This window comes from Lissotriton vulgaris, chromosome 3_1 (genome assembly GCF_964263255.1).
Source record: "Lissotriton vulgaris chromosome 3_1, aLisVul1.2, whole genome shotgun sequence".
Classification (NCBI taxonomy): domain Eukaryota; kingdom Metazoa; phylum Chordata; class Amphibia; order Caudata; family Salamandridae; genus Lissotriton; species Lissotriton vulgaris.
Window position 1 is genome coordinate 31,881,622 of NC_141689.1, and position 19,972 is coordinate 31,901,593.

Here is a 19,972-nt window from a genome sequence, read left to right on the forward strand (position 1 = left end):
CTCGGCTCTACGGCACGGAGGGCACAGAAAGCTGCCTGTAGAGTGTAAAGTAAGAGACTCCGCTCTACGGCTGGGAAGGCACAGGAACTGCCTGTAAAGTGTAAAGTAAGAGACACAGCTCTAGGGCTGGGAAAGCCCAGGAAGCTGCCTGTAAAATGTAAAGTAAGAGACACAGCTCTAGGGCTGGTAAGGCACAGGAAGCTCCCTGTAAGGTGTAAAGTAAGACTAGGCTCTACAGCTGGGAAGGCACAGGAAGCTGCCTGTAAAGTATAAAGTAAGAGACTTGGCTCTAGGACATGGAAGGCACAGGAAGCTGCATATAAAGTGTAAAGTAAGAGACTCGGCTCTATGGCTTGGAAGGCACAGGAAGCTGCCTGTAAAGTAGGAGACTCTGCTATAGGGCTGGGAAAGCACAGGAAGCTGCCTGTAAAGAGTAAAGTAAGAGACACGGCTCTAAAGTAAGAGACACAGCTCTAGGGCTGGGAAAGCCCAGGAAGCTGCCTGTAAAATGTAAAGTAAGAGACACAGCTCTAGGGCTGGTAAGGCACAGGAAGCTCCCTGTAAGGTGTAAAGTAAGACTAGGCTCTACAGCTGGGAAGGCACAGGAAGCTGCCTGTAAAGTATAAAGTAAGAGACTTGGCTCTAGGACATGGAAGGCACAGGAAGCTGCATATAAAGTGTAAAGTAAGAGACTCGGCTCTATGGCTTGGAAGGCACAGGAAGCTGCCTGTAAAGTAGGAGACTCTGCTATAGGGCTGGGAAAGCACAGGAAGCTGCCTGTAAAGAGTAAAGTAAGAGACACGGCTCTAGGGCTGGGAAGGCACAGGAAGCTCCCTGTAAGGTGTAAAGTAAGACTAGGCTCTAGGGCACGGAAGGCACAGGAAGCTGCCTGTACAGTGTAAAGTAATAGACACGGCTCTAGGGCTGGGAAGGCACAGGAAGCTCCCTGTAAGGTGTAAAGTAAGACAAGGCTCTACAGCTGGGAAGGCACAGGAAGCTGCCTGTAAAGTGTAAAGTAAGAGACACGGCTCTAAGGCTGGGAAGGCAAAGGAAGCTGCCTGAACAGTGTAAAGAAAGAGACTCGGCTCTAGGACTTAGAAGGCACAGGAAGCTGCATGTAAAGTGTAAAGTAAGAGACTCACACTATGGCTGGGAAGGCACAGGAAGCTGCCTGTGAAGTGTAAAGTAAGAGACCCGGCTCTAGGGCTGGGAAGGCACAGGAAGCTCCCTGTAAGGTGTAAAGTAAGACTAGGCTCTACAGCTGGGAAGGCACAGGAAGCTGCCTGGAAAGTGTAAAGTAAGAGACTCCGCTCTATGGCTCGGAAGGCACAGGAAGCTGCCTGTAAAGTGTAAAGTAAGAGACTCCGCTCTATGGCTCCGAAGGCAAAGGAAGCTGCATGTAAAGTGTAAAGTAAGAGACTCGGCTCTAGGCTGGGAAGGCACAGGAAGCCTTAAGTAAGGTGTAAAGTAAGACTAGGCTCTACAGCTGGGAAGGCACAGGAAGCTGCCTGTAAAGTAAGAGCCTCCGCTCTATGGCTCAGAAAGCACAGGAAGCTGCATGTAAAGTGTAAAGTAAGAGACTCCGCTCTATGGCTCCGAAGGCAAAGGAAGCTGCATGTAAAGTGTAAAGTAAGAGACTCGGCTCTAGGCTGGGAAGGCACGGGAAGCTCAGTGTATGGTGTAAAGTAAGACTAGGCTCTACAGCTGGGAAGGCACAGGAAGCTGCCTGTAAAGTGTAAAGTAAGAGCCTCCGCTCTATGGCTCGGAAGGCACAGGAAGCTAAGAGACTCCGCTCTATGGCTCGGAAGGCACAGGAAGCTGCTTGTAAAGTGTAAAGTAAGAGATTCGGCTCTAGGCTGGGAAGGCACAGGAAGCTGCCTGTAAAGTAAGAGACTCGGCTCTACAGCTGGGAAGGCACAGGAAGCTGCCTGTAAAGTGTCAAGTAAGAGACACAGTTCTAGGGCTGGGAAGGCACAGGAAGCTCCCTGTAGGTGTAAAGTAAGACTAGGCTCTACAGCTAGGAAGGCACAGGAAGCTGCCTGCAAAGTGTAAAGTAAGAGACTCCGCTCTATGGCTCGAAGGCACAGGAAGCTGCATGTAAAGTGTAAAGTAAGAGACTCGGCTCTAGGCTGGGAAGGCACAGGAAGCTGCCTGTAAAGTCTAAAGTAAGAGACTCAGCTCTAGGCTGGGAAGGCACAGGAAGCTGCCTGTAAAGTCTAAAGTAAAAGACTCAGCTCTAGGGCTGATAGGCTGGGAAGGCACGGGAAGCTGCCTGTAAAGTGTAAAGTAAGAGACACAGCTCTAGGGCTGGGAAGGCACAGGAAGCTCCCTGTAAGGTGTAAAGTAAGACTAAGCTCTACAGCTGGGAAGGCACAGGAAGCTGCCTGTAAAGTGTAAAGTAAGAGACTCCGCTCTATGGCTCGGAAGGCACAGGAAGCTGCCTGTAAAGTGTAAAGTAAGAGACACAGCTCTAGGGCTGGGAAGGCACAGGAAGCTCCCTGTAAGGTGTAAAGTAAGACTAGGCTCTACAGCTGGGAAGGCACAGGAAGCAGCCTGTAAAGTAAGAGACTCTGCTCTAGGGCTGGGAAGGCACGGAGAACTGCCTGTAAAGTGTAAAGTAAGAGACACGGCTCTAGGGCTGGGAAAGCCCAGGAAGCTGCCTGTAGTGTAAAGTAAGAGACCCGGCTCTACGGCACGGAAGGCACAGGAAGCTGCCTGTAGTGTAAAGTAAGAGACTCTGCTCTAGGGCACGGAGGGCACAGGAAGCTGCCTGTAGAGTGTAAAGTAAGAGACTCCGCTCTACGGCTTGGAAGGCACAGGAGGCTCCCTGTAAGGTGTAAAGTAAGACTTGGCTCTACAGCTGGGAAGGCACAGGAAGCTGCTTGTAAAGTGTAAAGTAAGAGACTCCGTTCTATGGCTCGGAAGGCACAGGAAGCTGCCTGTAAAGTGTAAAGTATGAGACACGGCTCTAGGGCTGGGAGGGCACAGGAAGCTGCCTATAGTGTAAAGTAAGAGACTCGGCTCTAGGGCACGGAAGGCACAGGAAGCTGCCTGTACAGTGTAAAGAAAGAGACTCAGCTCTATGGCTGGGAAGGCACAGGAAGCTGCCTGTAAAGTGTAAAGTAAGAGACTCCGCTCTACGGCTCGGAAGGCACAGGAAGCTGCCTGTAAAGTGTAAAGTAAGAGACTCCACTCTATGGCTCCGAAGGCAAAGGAAGCTGCATGTAAAGTGTAAAGTAAGAGACTCAGCTCTAGGCTGGGAAGGCACAGGAAGCTGCCTGTAAAGTGTAAAGTAAGAGACACGGCTCTAGGGCTGGGAAGGCACAGGAAGCTCTGTGTAAGGTGTAAAGTAAGACTAGACTCTACAGCTGGGAAGGCACAGGAAGCTGCCTGTAAAGTGTAAAGTAAGAGACTCGGCTCTAGGCTGGGAAGGCACAGGAAGCTGCCTGTAAAGTAAGAGACTCTGCTCTAGGGCTGGGAAGGCACAGGAAGCTGCCTGTAAAGTAAGAGACTCGGTTCTACAGCTGGGAAGGCACAGGAAGCTGCCTGTAAAGTAAGAGACTCGGTTCTACAGCTGGGAAGGCACAGGAAGCTGCCTGTAAAGTGTCAAGTAAGATACACAGTTCTAGGGCTGGGAAGGCACAGGAAGCTCCATGTAGGTGTAAAGTAAGACTAGGCTCTACAGCTAGGAAGGCACAGGAAGCTGCCTGTAAAGTGTAAAGTAAGAGACTCCGCTCTATGGCTCGAAGGCACAGGAAGCTGCCTGTAAAGTGTAAAGTAAGAGACTCGGCTCTAGGCTGGGAAGGCACAGGAAGCTGCCTGTAAAGTAAGAGACTCTGCTCTAGGGCTGTGAAGGCACAGGAAGCTACCTGTAAAGTGGAAAGTAAGAGACACGGCTCTAGGGCTGGGAAGGCACAGGAAGCTCCCTGAAAGGTGTAAAGTAAGACTAGGCACTACAGCTGGGAAGGCACAGGAAACTGCCTGTAAAGTAAGAGCGCTGGCTGAAGAGAATGGTGTAGAAGCGCTGAATATAAGGATTGACGCAGTAGCAGGGATTTGAGCGTATTGTACAAAATCCTGCTGAGGCCCTAGCTCTAATGAAAAAAGCAGCATTTTTGAAGTGGCAGCTTTAGCTTCAACGAATGAGGAGTTCATGGACTCGTAACATGGAAGGAATGTGGTCAGTCACAGGATATCGCATACACTGGGAGTTCTCCTATGCAGACTTAAGCAGGTAGTTGGTGGCAATGCATAACGTATATACAATGGGGATCATAGAGGGTGGGGAACTATATCCTTACCTGATCTTCTATGACTGTTTCGTAATGATATATTCCTGGACTGAGCTGCCATCGACAGAACTCTCCCCGCCAGCCACGGGTGATCGTGCCTCCCCCAAACCCGCCCAGAGGGGCTCCTAGAAGAGTAGACACAAAAGAACACCTCTTAGGAAGGAAAAGTGGCCTACATGTTAAAAGAAAAGAAAGGTGAAGGAACGAAGAACCTCTCTGTTATGGAAAGGACTTAATCTACACCATGTGCAGTCTTAACAAGACACACTTCCCCGAGAGCTGTGAGAAGACAGCGCATTAGGCTCAGGTGAAGTAGGTGACTTGCTGGTGAACGAGGCTCTCGGACTCAAAGGTGGAACTCTAATACAGAGGATGGTTTGTTAGTAACAGAGAAGCACCCAGCCTCCAAGGTGAGTGATAAGATCCCACATCAATGGTTAGTTAAAGAAACATTCACAAACTGTAAAGTTAAGACAAAAACAAAAGCTGATCGCCAACCAGAGACCAGGTGGTTATATGTTTAAAGCTCCAATAAGTCTATGTTACTACATTGTTTGATTTTCTGTACTGTGGGCCTTTGCATTAACATTTTTGTACATGTGTTATGAACACCAGATGTACTTTTAGAATGAGCAGCAAAGTTCTAATAATCTGGTGCCAGTGGAGGGACAGCCACTTTCCCAAAGTGGGTTAATCAAATGTCAAACATGATGGCAGTCGGCAGGATTGTCAAAAATCTTCAAATTCACATTGATTACAGACGCAACATACGGGAAGTGAAGAAAGAACAATGGCCCCTAATGTCATGGAAATAAAATAGTCAGTTTTATTTATTTTCTTACGATTGATCCAATGATGGAACTTTAGCAAAAGTGGGATGAACCCTGCCACATCATGAAAATATCATTTATGTATCGTTTCCGCAGTACAATATGGTCACAGAAGGGATTGGATTGGGCCAAAATAATTTAGATTCAAGATCATCCATAAATTGGATTGCAATTCAGTGCTCTTTACTGTGGAAACACTCAATTTCGAGCCTGAAAATATTCTTAGTGTGGACTAACTTCAATAATGAAAAGATGAACGCAGTGGGAAAGTTATGTTATGTTAATTTAACTTCTTAAGCGCAACGGTTACCCCAGCTCGCTTTTTTGACTGGGGGAACGATCACTTTTTTTGCTCCCGTAGAGCGAGGGGTCCTTCGGGGAACATACCATTAAAATCATGTCGTCCAGGTCTTACAGATGACCTCTTTACCACTGTCTGGAGGGATAATCCTGCACTCTGACTATGTCTAAAGTCACCATTAGAAAAGTGGTCACATCAAAAAGCTGATTCTCGACTAAGTTAATAAAGTCCATACTATCCCTCAAGTAACTGTTTGTGAGAAGTAAATCCTTTAATAGGGAAATCTACATATTCACCAGCTGGTTCTAATACAGACCTGCAGCCAGACACAACTGGTCCACCAGGACGAGAGTCTCTATTATTACGAATTTTAGGAAAAGTCTAATGCAACGAAGTACATATGTTTTAGCAGTTAAAAAAGAGAATTTAATTTTAGCTCACAAAACCGAACGTCTCCCCTCCAAGTGCAACCCTGAAGTTTCCCTCCTCACTCCTCCTTGGAGGCGTCCTTTGAGAATTTCCCATAGGGTTCACTATTGGCTGGTTGGAGGCAGATCTCGGAAGTATCGATAGTTCCATCTTGATCTGCAATCCTGCTAACATCAGTGATCAGATCCAAACCTCTAATCGGTGTCTCTAAATCCTTGATTTCTTCTAGTAAATGTCTGGAGTGCTCTAGAACGGCGTTGGTGCCCAAGACCAGCCATTGTGACTCCAATGAGACTAAATCCCACCCTGAATTTCTTATCCTCAGTGAAGACATATTTTTGCTTTAAGTCCTGGTGGAATTGTGTCTGCCTTTAGGGCCTCTGATAGCATTTTACTATCAGTTGCATGGAAATATATTTCTGTGCTCCCTTTACCAACTGTACACCAATAATGGAGTTTTTATTAAACCACAGTTGGTTTAATTTCATCTTACAGTTTGTTTTTAATATTCCCTTTGCTCGATTTTCCCTGGTTTTAACACCGAACCACAGTTGTTGCTTAAACCTTGTTTTCAATACCTTGCCTCTGAACACCAAGATGTCCACCGCTCTGGGACCGTGGTATCAGAGTGTAATCCTCTTTCTTCGTTTACCGTTTATCATGGCCTCCTCTATTTAACCATTCAACTGTGGCGTAATGGCCAAGAAGCCACTTTGTCACATTGTCGGTTTCTCCTCTTGGGAGACTGACCACTGAGACCCTGCCCCGCCCAGCACTGCTAGTCGCTGCAGTTTAATTTTGTTTCACTCTGGTGTTCCCGCCATGTCAGCCGGTTCAGGTATATCAGCTCCCTCGAGGTGGTCTTCTAAGCCCCCTGCCATCTCCACAGGCTTTTCCCTTGGTCCTTAGCTGGGATTGTTTCACCCACCGCATTTTGTCCTTATTCATCCTGCCCTTTTCAGACCAGCACTTTAACTGAGCCAAAACACTGTACTGTTTCAGGTATTTATTTTTCTACGCTTTTGAGATTCCCCTGCCCTGGCAGTAATTTAACATGCCCATTAGTTCTTTCCCTTTATTCTTCATAGATCTTCCACAACAATTTGTTGGTATTTGCTGCTTTTGTTACATGCTCTTAAGTGGTTTTATATTATGATGGTTGATTGCATATATGTGCCCATGTACATGACTTGCATCATGTTTCCTGTTTTTCTAGGTTACCCTCTCCCTCTTTTTCAGCCTCCCACATTACACGTAGAGTCTTCTCTGGCTTATTTATTAAGAGTCCTGATGATGATCCCGCCATCAATATGAATCAAAACGCCTTAGGCGAATCCAAGGACATTTCAGTATTTAGTATGTAACGGTCTTTGTGTCATCTATTGAAAAAGATTTGTGATACACAACTCTCTCTCTATTTCACACGAGTGTGTTACCCCTCTGAGAACAAAGCAGAGAGAGTTTTCCACCTCACTGTACATTCTGATGCATCGTTAAAATCTGTAAATATACAGGATTATTCAATCCAGCAAACCATCTCCTTGTAGTCAGCCGTTTATTTTCAGAGGGTTTTTCCACTGAGAGAGAGAGGTGCACGCTGCCCTCCCCGAAGTCAGTCAGCGGCCCTCTTGCCTATACGAACCCGGCTGGGTGATCAATTCCAGGCAGGGGAATGAAGTCCTGCCCTGAGCCCTCCAGAGCAGCTAGAAGAGGCACATCATCGGTCTTACTGAGATGGGTGGAAGGCGGTCAGCACCATGTTGCATCACATCTCTGACATCCACAGCAACCTCCCAGCACTGACAGCACAGCCAATGACCGTACACAGGCAATACCAGAGCGGAGTCTGGGCGCCAACAGCACGCAGAGTCCACAACAAAAATCAATGCAAGATGGGACCCTGTCTAAAGAGCAAGTTAATGATCTCCCTCAGCAGGATGCTGTGAGAGGCACCACTTACAGGACACAGCTCAGAAAGGGTCACACACACAGGCAACAAGGCAGCCTTAGAACAGCAAGAGTCGCCAGGCCTGGGCGCAGAGACCGAATAAGCCAATACGTCCCAGTCCGACCCCCCTGCCTTACCGTAGATCTGGCGCAGTGGGATGGAATTCAGCATGTCAATAAATGGAGCCTTCTTTTCCACATAGGTCTTTCGGAGCCACCAGAACAGATATCTGTGCAATGAGAGAAACAAGGAAAACCTTAGGACAGGGAACCGTATAATGAAGGTTCTCAGAAGAAACAGGTAAGATGTATGTCAGCCATCCTGGAAGAATGACCCTTCAAAGAGAATGCAACATTTGCACATTTTCAGAGCGATAATAAGCATAATTACAAGTCTATCAGAACACTTTTACACAGACTGCATAAGTGTCCCTTACTCCAGCAATAAGGAAATCTTTTGCGGACGGTATGAGGGCGGTTTCTAACTGGATGGCTACAAACTGCCTTCAATGCAATGTAGGCAAAACAGAGGTGATGTTATTCGGAGAGGCCCCACTTCTGTGGTCCCCAGAATGGTGGCCTCTAGATTTCGGGCCAGTGCCAAGTCCAAAACAGACCGTTAAAAACCTCGGAGTACGTCTGGATCAGGCACTGGCGCTTAAAGAACATGCCAATCAAGTTGCTGGTCTATGCTTCCACACCATCGGACTTCTGCGACGTGTTTTTCCACTCTTGCCTGACTATCATCGTAAGACTCTGGTCCAGACGTTGGTGATCAGTAGACTGGACTACTGCAATGGCCTGCTCAGCTCGGCCAATGAGGAACAACTTAATCGTTTGCAAGTAGTCCAGAACACCGCAGCAAGACTGGTACTCAATGCCCTGCCTAGAACCCCTTCCCGCCCGCTTTTGGACAGCCTTCACTGGCTGCCTGTTCGGCAGCGGGTTAAATACAAAATTTGCTGTACCATACACAAATGCCTCTTTGGCACAGGCCCTAAATACCTAACAGACAAGTTCATCCCTTACAGTCCTGGACGTTCCCTGCGTTCAAGCAACCAGCAACTGCTTCAGGTCCCCAGGATTAAGAGGGTAAGACAGGGAGGGCGTGCCCTCTCTTACAAAGGTCCCGTTCTTTGGAACTCACTTCCACTTGCCCTAAAGACTAATTTAAACTTTCAATCCTATAGGAAGGTCCTTAAAACACATCTATACTCGACATCATAGTTCGCTGGTAGTTCTACTATTCAGTTATCAGTCCGGCATCTGCACCTATGCGCAAGCGCGGAGATACCCCTATGGGGGTAGATTCCTGCGCTATATAAGAAAATAAACAAATAAATAAATAAAGTGCTTAACCAGCATGTGTTTCCAGGATCCATCCAACTTGACGGAGTCAACTTGTGGTAAAAGGCGCAAGGATACTGGATATGGTGCCATGAACCTCTTTGTCAATCTAGCATTTTGTTGCCAACATTAAATAAGGAATTTTTACTCACTGAGACTGTTCAATGCATGGAAAGAGTCATAGTGCCCATTCCCACAAAGAATAACTACAGTGTTTGATACCGCCACAAAGTGGTCTACACAGTACAAGACTGGACAATGGATCACAGCAGATAATACGCTGCCTTGGGCGGAAGCCGCTGCCGCAATGCAACAAACAAGAGTGGATTTAAAGCTATAAAGAGGGACTCTGTTGGCATTACTAGGGAATAATTATGGATATCAAGAGGGACTTGCCAAGAGGGAGTTGCCAATAGTAGGGAATAATAGTGGGGTTTAAAAAGAAGTGTTGTCTCTTACCACTTACTGCTTAAAGCGCTTTCCTATGTTTTTACTAAGGAAAGGTTGCCGCTCTTTGAAATATAAGACGCATATCGGTAGCCTGCTGCCTCCTCTCTGGACAGCTGCTGGAGGCGCCTCTCCAGCATTATGTGATGAGATTGAAAATCATATCTTAGAAACGGTTTCTATCATAAGGCAGAAATCCTTTCCCCTCTAACCGCTATTACTTGTACTCCCGGTCCCAGCTCTCCAGTACAACCCCTAGAGAAGGACAAGCCAAGCTGAAAGAGAAACTCGCCCACCACTACGATGATCCATCCCAAGATGGGCTCTGGCAGCGCGTTATGATCTCCTTGCATGTTCACACCTACCCTAAGTCCTCGTTAATGCATTGTTGTGCCCCATGGTCATTTACACACTACTCAATTGTTAACTAACCACGGGTAAAGCCAGCAGGTATCTGGGTAGGCAAGTGGATAAATGCGATATAGGAAGGGATGCATATGCAAATGCACGATGGAGGATACATAACAAAACAAAAAGAAACCATGAAAGGATGCGTCATTCAGACCTCATGATGGCCAATGTGGGATTCGCTGAAAGGGTCACACGATAAGATACAGCTTGGAAGCACTGATGTAATAGATGGAGAACTTTACGGGAAGATCACACTTCCATCGACAAAGCTGCCAAAGAGTGTATGTCTTGAGATACTTCAAGAAGTGGAACACTGCAGAAGAAGTGATAAAGTGGAAAAGAGAGGAGAAGGAGAGGAGAAGAAAAATACTGAGGAAAGAGGAGAGGAATGTGATGGGTAGAGGATTAGTATGTAGCCAACAAGAAGGGGAACGGAGCAGAAGTAAAGAGGAGAATGGAGAGCTGTTCCTGGAAGATGGACCGAGGTGTTAGTGTTCTGCAGCGTTGAAGAAGAACAATGGTTGTGGTAGAAGAGGGGGTGATGGAGGAGAAGGAAGCAGGAGAGGGAGGTGTGGAATCAAAGAACCAGTAAAGGGGCTGCAAAGGTGCTAGTGAGGCGAGAGGGGAGCACTGACGCACCAGTGGCTCCAGGAGGCACAACAGCAGTGAAATGATGGTGAGCACAGGTGCACAGATTGAAGAAGCAACAGGTAGACTACTGTATGAAAGTGGCTCTGTATGTACTGGGCCAAAGGAAGGTACAGTGTGCACAGAGTCCACAGACTCCAGAGGTTTGGCAGAGGCTAAAGTTAGATACAACCTTACTCTCTAAAGTGGTAGCTTGGTCGAGCAGTAAGGCAGGATCAGAGGACAGTGTAAAGCATTTGTTGTACACACTCAGTCAGCAAATGGTCTCACACACTCAAGAACTGAACTCTGGCCCAATTGTTTTGTATCAAAATATATAGTTGTTTAATTTTAGAACCTACAAGGTTTCAAAATATACTTTCTCAGAATGAGTCACTTTAGTTAAATACTTTGCTAATAGGCAATAGACTTTTTGATTACTATAGTTACAGTTGTTTCAATAGGCAACACAATTTCAAACACAATGATACATTGAGCTCAATGGGAATTTATAGTTTAATGCAATTAGTTACTTTAAGGATTACTTTTCTAACCACAAGACTGGATCCTAGATTCAGTCTTGGGACATCTTCTGTAAACAATTAAGTAAAAGTGTTTTGTTTACAGTTGTGATTTTTAACCCCTTCCATGCTGATGACGGAACCGCTCCGTCATCAGCTACAGTTGAGCTGTGCTGATGACGGAGCGGTTCCGTCATGGCCCGGCCGCCGCGCCTGCGCGGCGCTGATTTCGCGCCTGCGCGGGCGTTCTAATGAGCGGGGCGGGTCATGACGGAACCGCTCCGTCACCAGCATAGCTCAACCGCGGCTGGTGACGGAGCGGCTCTGTCACCAGCATGCGGCCGCCGCGCGGCCGCCGCGCCCCTTTAGCGCTGCGGCGGAATAGCCGCCGCAGCGAAGGGGTTAAGGAATATTATTGTATTTTAAAAGTTGAAACTTTTTCACATAGAATCACCAATGTTATCCTACACAAGGAAATTCACTTAGCAGGTAAGTAATGTTCTTGTTACTTTTTCTTACTCTGGGTTGGATGCTGGATCCAGCACTGGTGCATCTCCTGTAAATAATTGAAGGAATTCAATTATGTCATACAGGCGGTTTTTAAAGAAAATTTGTAGTTTTTGAAAATCGATACTTAAAATGGAGTCCTACGGAAGGAAATTCAAGATACTGGTAAGTACGGTTAAAATTACTTTTCAGGGTTAGTGCTGGGCTTAAAGTTGCAGCAATGGTTTCTCTTCTGATAAAAGGTGAGTAAATTGGAATTCGTTGTTCAGCTGATTTTAGATGAATATTTTAAAGTTTCAATACTCCACACTTGGAAGAGTTGTCTAGTGAGACCAGTCATGGTTGTCCTATGGAAGAAAAGTGAGTTGTCTGCTTTTGGGTAAGTATTCGACTGGCAGAGTTAAAGTTCTGGGTATAGACTAAGGGGTATCCCAGGGTCAGGTAAGTACAGTTGGTAGACCCTCAGCGGCAGAGGGGCAGCCGGGTGCAGAGGTAGGTAGGCCCAATGTTATCCTATGAGAAACAGGAGGCCTTCGGTTGGTGGCTGCTGGCAAGCAGGCCAAGCGGCTGTGGGAGCTGCGCTCCTGGTCACTTGCTCAGGGCAACTGGGGAAGTAGATTAGGACAAAGGTTGCACTGCCAGGGGCACTCGGGCGGCTGGGTGCAGTGTGCTTTTGAGCCGTCGGGCGCTCAATGTTATTCAGTGGAAAACTTGGAAGATGAACAAAGTCTGCAGGCTCGGGGATGGAGATTCTTCAGGAGTGACCAACACTTCGAAGGGTAAGTTGGGATCTTGGAGGAGAGGTAGGCACCCAGGAGTTGGCAACAGGGGGCCGTGGGGAACCGGGTGCAGGAGTGTCTTGAAGTCGGGAATCTTACCCCCTTGTGGTCGAGGTTGGAGGGGTCCCTTGTTGTGAGGCTGCAGGCATTGTCTGGGTCGTCAAGGAGGGTCCTTGGCACTGGATTCTTAGTCACAGTCGCCGGGAAGACGTCCTGAGGGTATTTGTCCACTCAGGGACCGGCCGGGGTGGTGCTTTTGAGCAGAACCATAACTCGTGGGAGTCCCAGTCTTGGAAAAGTCTCAAGGCAGTCAGGTCCTCCGGGGTTTTTGAGGTTGCTGACCACGGAAGGCGCCAGAGTTTCGCAGGAGCAGGTTCAAGGATCAACAGGCCGGTAGGGATGGGGCCAAGTCAGTTGGTGTTGTCCTCTTGTTAACAGCTGCACGACAGGTCTTCGGGTTTCTTGATCTTCTTGCTTGTTTCAAATCGGGATCTGAGGAAGGAAGGTTCAGGGTGCCCCTAAATACTAAATTTAGGGGCGTTGCAGGTAGGGCAAGGGCAGGGACCAATGGGTCCCTGTCCATGGGTGAATACACCCCCTATCCTGCTCCCCTCCAGTGGGATGGGAGCAGAAGCCTATATCTAATTGGGCAGGGCTCCCCATCTTCAAGATGGCGAGAGCCCAGAGATGTGCTTCACCTCCTCTCAACCACCTGAGGGGTGGGTTGGCAGAGGCTGGCACAACCCCTTTCCATTCTTCGGGTTTTCCGCCAGTCTTCCCACCAGAGTGGGGGGTCGGAACTGGTGGAGGTCTGTTGCTGAGTACAGCAAGTGGCCTGGAGAAGCTTACAAAAGGCATGCCTTTGAAGCTTCCCCTGCCCATCCTGGGGGAAGAGACCTACCACCTCACCCAGGAAGTGCATTGTTGCAGGCCCAGGAGAGCAGATGGCTCTCTACCCAGGGGTACAGCAACATGTCAGCTGTGTGGCAGCCTAGGCAGCCTCTCAGACAAGACGTGGATTGTAGGTTAGGTTCAGGGGGGCAACTCTAAGTTGCTCTGTGTAGTGCATTTGGCATTAAATCCTACACTGGCATCAGTGTGGGTTTAATATGCTGAGACGTTTGATATCAAACTTCTCAGTTTTCAGTGTAGCCACCATGGTGCTGTGGAGTTTGTAATAACAATCTACCAGCATCATATACTCTTAATGGCATCACTGCACTTACAGTGCCCAGGAAGGGCCGTGTGTACTGTAGTGGCACAGGGCTCATACACCTGTGCTCACACCACTGGCATAGGGCACCCAGCTCGAGGGGTGACCGATGTATGCCAGGGAAGTGGGTTTGTGGGCATGGATGTGTTTCACGACAGGTGAAGGGATGCACACCAATGTATCCTTTTTTTCCAATCTTCCAACAGAATGCGTGCTGAATGGCTAGGTGCTATGCCCCCAAGGCACCTGGGCAATCAATATCACATAAATGGGGCAGAATCTCGCCCCAACCAAATGCATAGCTGAACGTTGCCATCTTGGCGATTATATGATTATTTTGTCAATGTATTCATGGTAATCCTTATGGTGAATACTTGTATTTCAACACATTTTCAACATTTGTCTCTCCACCTGCGGAGTGGTGTGCCAATTTTCATGTTTTCTAATGCTCATGTTGGGCCCTCCGAACCTCTTACACAAACATGACAGATGCAAATTCGTCCAAGGCAGTGTATGTTTATTTCAAAACCCAATGCATTTCGGGCCGCTGGTGCCCTTCATCAGGGGTCACTACAAAGACAAGTAAAACAGTAACGGTTACCTTTTGAGACACCTAACATCAATAACATTGCCAAAATAATGTACGGTTAATTTAAAAACTCTATACCAATATACCATACTTCATTGCCCCCACATTAGATGCTTATTATGCTAATATACTCAGTTGCATTACCGAAACTCTCACGCATCAAACCATCCCTAAATGTTCCTTGTCCCACCCATACTACGCCCCAACCCATCATCTGTATGTTCTTATGCCCGATAATTCTAATGGCATTTCCTCGTGCGATTCCGCACGTCTGTTGCTGTCAATTCATCCCTCTAAATTACCGGCTCGGTAGTTCTATTCTGCTAATACCACCCACATTTAAACGCCACGAGCCAGCCCCTCATCCAAATATCACCTGCGCACCACTTCTTCTACAATTAGACACTGCCCCTTCTTGGTCACACTCACCCATCTCCTTTGCACTCATAAATGCACTGTCTTATCATTCTCCCCCTTACGCTAAGGCTCACACAACCGCTATACTTGCACTACAATTCACTAATTAACCCACACACATGCGTTCGTGAATTTACTTTCATATCATTCCACCCCTTGCACTGAACCTCACGCTTCCGCTGCATTCGCACTTCAATACACTCTGCATTACACCCCAGACTCACTGCTCTTGCGCTCCTAATCGTACACACATTCACCGCCCCTGCTTCTCCATCCGCTCCTCTATAATCCTTACGTTCCCAATGCCTCTTAAATTCTTAAATCCATTCCTGCCCTACTAATATACAAACGTTGCTTTCAACATACTATTACAATTGTGCTATTCCATACCTGCCACTGCCGTTAACAAACAATGTTCCTCTTTTCTCTTCAACAGATGATGTTCTCCCGTCTCCTGCCCCTTATTTAAACACATGAAACCCTCCCCATAGGTCACCTAGCATATAATACCCCGCCCTCAAGGTTCCGTGATCAAATTCCTTTCACTCCGGTGGACTCCATTTCCCATAATGCAAATCAGTTGTGGGGACAGCCAAACACTGCAATTGTCGACGTTTGACTCCATGGTAACTTAAAATAAACTTTGTAAGTGTCACCATTAATAATTGAAATCGAATTGCCAGCAGCTGTTGTTTGAGGTTTCAAACCAATGTAATTCACTTCCTCCCACAGGCATCTGCTGCTTTCACTTTCACGGTCGCGAGCTTCACTTCAAAGGGATCGGCTCCCCCGCCCCCTGCTTCACACTTCAAAGGAATGCAGCCCTCGGAATGCCAAGAGCATGTCCCGGACGCTTTTCATTTCCCCGCTTTTACTAGTTCTTCCTTTTTTTTTCCTAGCTCTTAGCTCATCTCTTCCCAATGCTACTCCGACCGCTTCTCTCCCGTCCATGCGTGCAGGGAAGGGTGGGACAGGCAGCCTTCCGTTCTGTACTCGCCAATGCTTGTTGTTTTATATTTACATCCCAAATATTTTAAGGGCTCGACTTGTTTGCTTCTCATTCCGTCTGCTTCATGTTGCCCTGTGGAATCTCTCTCAATTTCACCTTGCCCATGGTCTGATCATCACCTGATTTCTTTCTCTCTTCCCATCCACTCCCCTACCAAGCCCCCCTGCCCCAAAAACACCTGGGTTCGACCGTGGGGCCGAGTTAACCTAGACAGTTTTTCCTCCCTTCTTAGTTCTTCCCTTCCGTCCCTGCACGGCCTCTCCACTTTTTCTCAGGTGGATGCCATAGATAAATGGCTCTCCTCTGGCCGCGACTCCGTTGCCCCGATCAAACGCATTACCTCCAAACGAGAGAAGGACGCTAACCAATGGTTTACCGTCGAGCTTAAGACCATCAAGCTAAAAGTACGTCGCGCAGAACGGGCTTGGAGAAGAAATTACTGCCGCTCTCTTAAATTGGAGTACACTAACACTCTTACCCAATATAAGAAAGCCATCTTGGAGGCTAAAACATCATATTTCTCCTCCAAAATCCTAGCCGCGGAAAACCAGTCCAAAGAGATTTTTACAATCGTTCACAGCCTGGCGTTCTCAGATATAACAACCCTCAAGCCTGCCCCGTCTGAAGAACTCTGTCTTTCCCTGAACAACTATTTTATTAACAAAATTACCACCATCAAGGCCAACATTCCCCCCCCTCCCTTTCCTTTGTGGACCCTCAATGTCCCCCTCCCAAGGGCGAACTCACCACCCTCCCACCCATCACTAGAGAAAGTTTGGTCGCCCTAGTGCCTTTGGTCAAGTCTGGTTCTCCTCTTGACCCTTGCCCGGCCCATATCCTCCGTCACATTTTTGTTACCTGCCCGGACCCCCCCCTCCACCTCCTTAACAGCTCCCTTGCCCAAGGCGTAGTTCCCAATTCCTTGAAATCAGCGATAATTGTGCCCATTTTAAAAAAAATTGGGGCTGATCCTTCTGTCCCTGCCAATTTCCGCCCCATCTCCCTCTTGCCATTCCTGGCTAAGGTACTCGAGCGTCACGTCACCCGAGCTCTGAGCTCCTTTGTGGAGACGTATGGAGTTCTTGCCCCTCGCCAGGCCGGTTTCCGCCCCGCTCACTCTACGGAGTCCGTTGTCATCTCGGTCCTGGACAACCTCAGAGAGGGTATGGACACCAATCAGCACCAGGCCCTTGTGCTCCTCGATCTTTCAGCCGCCTTTGACACGGTTGACCATACCATCTTGTTGTCCCGTGTCGAGGCGGAGGGGATCGGGGGGGACCGCCCTGGTCTGGTTGTCCTCCTTCCTGAGGGACCGCACCCAGGCTGTCCGTCTGGGTGATTTCACGGCGGACGTCCGGGGAGTACAGTGCGGGGTTCCATAGGGCTCCTCCCTTTCCCCCCTCTTGTTCAATCTCTATCTCGCCCCTCTTATCTTTTCCCTCCAACAGATGGAGGTCGCCGTATTTAACTATGCGGATGACCTCCAGCTTGTTTTCAATCTATCTTCTTCTCCCTCTTCTGTTCTTAACTTTCAATCTGTCATGCTCCATATCAGGGACTGGATGAACCACAACCATCTTAAACTCAACCCTGACAAGACCGAGCTGGTGTTGACGGGTGGTTCATCCAGCCCCTGGTCCTCTCTCTTCTGGCCCCCCTCTCTTGGCACTTCCCCTGCTCCCTCCTCCTCTGTTAAAACCCTAGGTATAAAAATCAATTCACAACTCACCCTCCACTCCCAGGTTAGCTCTGTGGTATCTTCCTCCTTTCTTTCCCTGCGAACTATTCGCAGAGTGTCCCGCTTCTTCACCTTTTCTGCCCTTAAGCTTATAATCCTGGCCATGGTGGTGTCCCGCCTGGATTACGGCAATGCTTTATACGCCGGCATCCCCGCCTACAGCTTGCGGCGTCTACAACAGATTCAGAACCAGGCGGCCCGCCTGGTCTTCAAGCTCCCTAAATTCCACCACTCTACCCCCCTCTTGAAATCTTTACACTGGCTACCTGTGGGTGCCAGGGTCCAATTCAAGCTCGCAACCATGACCTTCCTGGCCCGACTTGACTTGGCTCCGGCCTTTATCTCATCCGAGATCACTCCATACATCCCTATTCGGGAACTACGCTCGTCTTCTCAATCCCTCCTCACTGTTCCCCGTTTCCGGAGAAAGAAGTGGGGAGGATCTAAATTCGCCACCCTTGCCCCGACCCTTTGGAACTCCCTTCCCCTTGAACTTCGCTCCATCACTCAGTACCCTCAATTCCGTAGGCACCTCAAGACTTACCTGTTCAAAAAGTCTTTTGATAAATCTTCCCCCACCCCTCTTTGCCTACTAGCTTTGGATCCAGTTAGAGTCAGCGCCAAGAAACCGCTGGTATACGTGCGCTTTAGAAATAATTTTAAATCAAATCAAATCATGTTTCATCTCACCGTCTCCCTGCCCGCGCCTCTTCGTGCCTGCCTTTCCTCCCAACCTCGCCTTTTCCTCCGCTCATCTCTCGCTGCGCCGCCCTCATTTCCCCTCGCCTTTTCCACTCCGATACCCCACCACCATCTTTCCCTCCCTCCCTCTGTGTGCGCAGCAGTGTGCCACTGGATGCGTGCGGCCTCTTCTGTAGACACACATCCATTCCTCCAGCTGGGTTTTTGTTAATGAGCGGAATCTTAGGCAGTTCTCAGCCCCTGGCGCTCTCATCTGTCACACCAGGCCTTGCTACCACCGTCATTGAGGCGCCTTGGACACCTTCACTGTTTATCCTGCTTCGAATCCATTACCGTGTGCTCCCCCCTCTTCTGCGACCCTGTGAAGCCTGCGGTCTTTCCGGGCTGTATTCTTCTGGTCATGTTTATTACACACCCCATTCGTATGGACTCCACTGCGGTCTTTCCAGGCTGCAATCTTCTGGTCATGTTTATTACACGCCCCGTTCGTATGGACTCCAGTTCCGTTCATCATTGCCGCATTTAATGGCCTCTTTCTGGTTAATACAAGGCGCTATTCCCACCCAATTCGATCACTCATTTATCAATCTCCTTTTTAAACATCTGGTGGCTGCACAGGGTTTCAGACATGTAACCTGCTGACGTCATAAGCTCTCTGCAACAGGTGCATAACACACTGATGTATATCACTTTATATATTTAAAATATGTCCTGAAGCTTGAGCACAGCACGGAATCTGCTTTGGTGGAGATCTCTGAGGCAGTTAGGGAGTGTCTGGACTGTGGCGGCAGAGAGGCTCTAATTTTATTAGACCTCTCTGCCACGTTTGGTACGGTGCCGCACCAACGCCTCCTCGCTCGACTTGCTGACATTGGGGTCGCAGGCCTTGCTTTGGACTGGCTGGGCTCCTTTCTCTCGTCTTGATCGCAACAGGTTTGGCTTCCTCCTTTTTCATCTTCGGCTAAGCCCCTCACGACTGGGGTCCCTCAGGGCTCCACTTTGAGCCCTCTTCTCTTTAATGTATATCTGACCCCCTTGATTGAGCTTGCCGAACAATTGGGGGCCAAAATAATCGCCTATGCCGATGACACGCAGCTGTTGTTCACCTGGCCCAGTGCTGTCTTAGATACAGAGCGGATTCAGATTTGTCTATCCTCTGTTTTTAAATGGTTAGCCTCCGCTCAACTGAAGTGCAACTAGGATAAGACGGAAATACTGCTCTACGGTCAATTCCCCCCTAACTTTAGAGAAGCACTTTGGCCGGCAGGTTTCCCGATGCCCGGTTCAGTCAATGTCCTCGCCAAGAACCTAGGGGTCTGGTTTGGGGAAGACCTCCGGTTTGAGGGGCATATCAAGAAGCTGGCAGGAGGCTGCTTCAGGACTCTTAAGGCGTTGCAGAAGTTTTTCCCCTATCTGCCTGTCTCAGCAAGAGAGTCAGTAGCGAGAGCTTTAATTCTCTCGCGCCTCGACTATGCCAATGGCTTGCTGAGCGGATCCCCGGCTTACATGGTGAGACGTCTCCAGGTGATCCAAAACGCAACCGCCAGATTGCTGGGTAATATTTCCAGTCGAGTTAGCGTAAGGAATCACCTGCAGAGTCTGCACTGGCTGCCAGTTTCCAAGAGGATTACTTTTAAAATTTTGACACTGGCCCACAAAGCTATCAATGGACAAGGACCCGCCTACTTGATGAAACGATTTAGGCGCTACTCTCCTTTTGCGCTCTGCCGCTCAACATCTGCTGCGGGTGCCGAACTTCCGGCTTTCTCGGCTGGGAGGGCAATCAGTGGCGGTGAAGGCCGCTCTGGCCTGGAATGATCTCCCTCTATCCTTGCGAGCTACTTTGAATTTTATCTCTTTTAAAAA

At 48.3% G+C, this 19,972-nt stretch overlaps 1 protein-coding gene across 2 annotated transcripts in view; it reads right to left on the reverse strand.

Moving 5' to 3' along the window:
• Nucleotides 1–19,972, reverse strand: part of GBA2 (glucosylceramidase beta 2) — a 228,021-nt gene that overhangs the window by 155,165 nt on the left and 52,884 nt on the right. For both annotated transcript variants that reach the window (XM_086960013.1, XM_086960014.1), the window contains exons 2-3: nucleotides 7,938–8,029; nucleotides 4,302–4,417 (exon numbers count right to left, since the gene is read on the reverse strand). In XM_086960013.1, coding sequence (XP_086816139.1) covers nucleotides 4,302–4,417; nucleotides 7,938–8,029 — 208 coding nt within the window. The remainder of the gene's footprint in view (nucleotides 1–4,301; nucleotides 4,418–7,937; nucleotides 8,030–19,972) is intronic.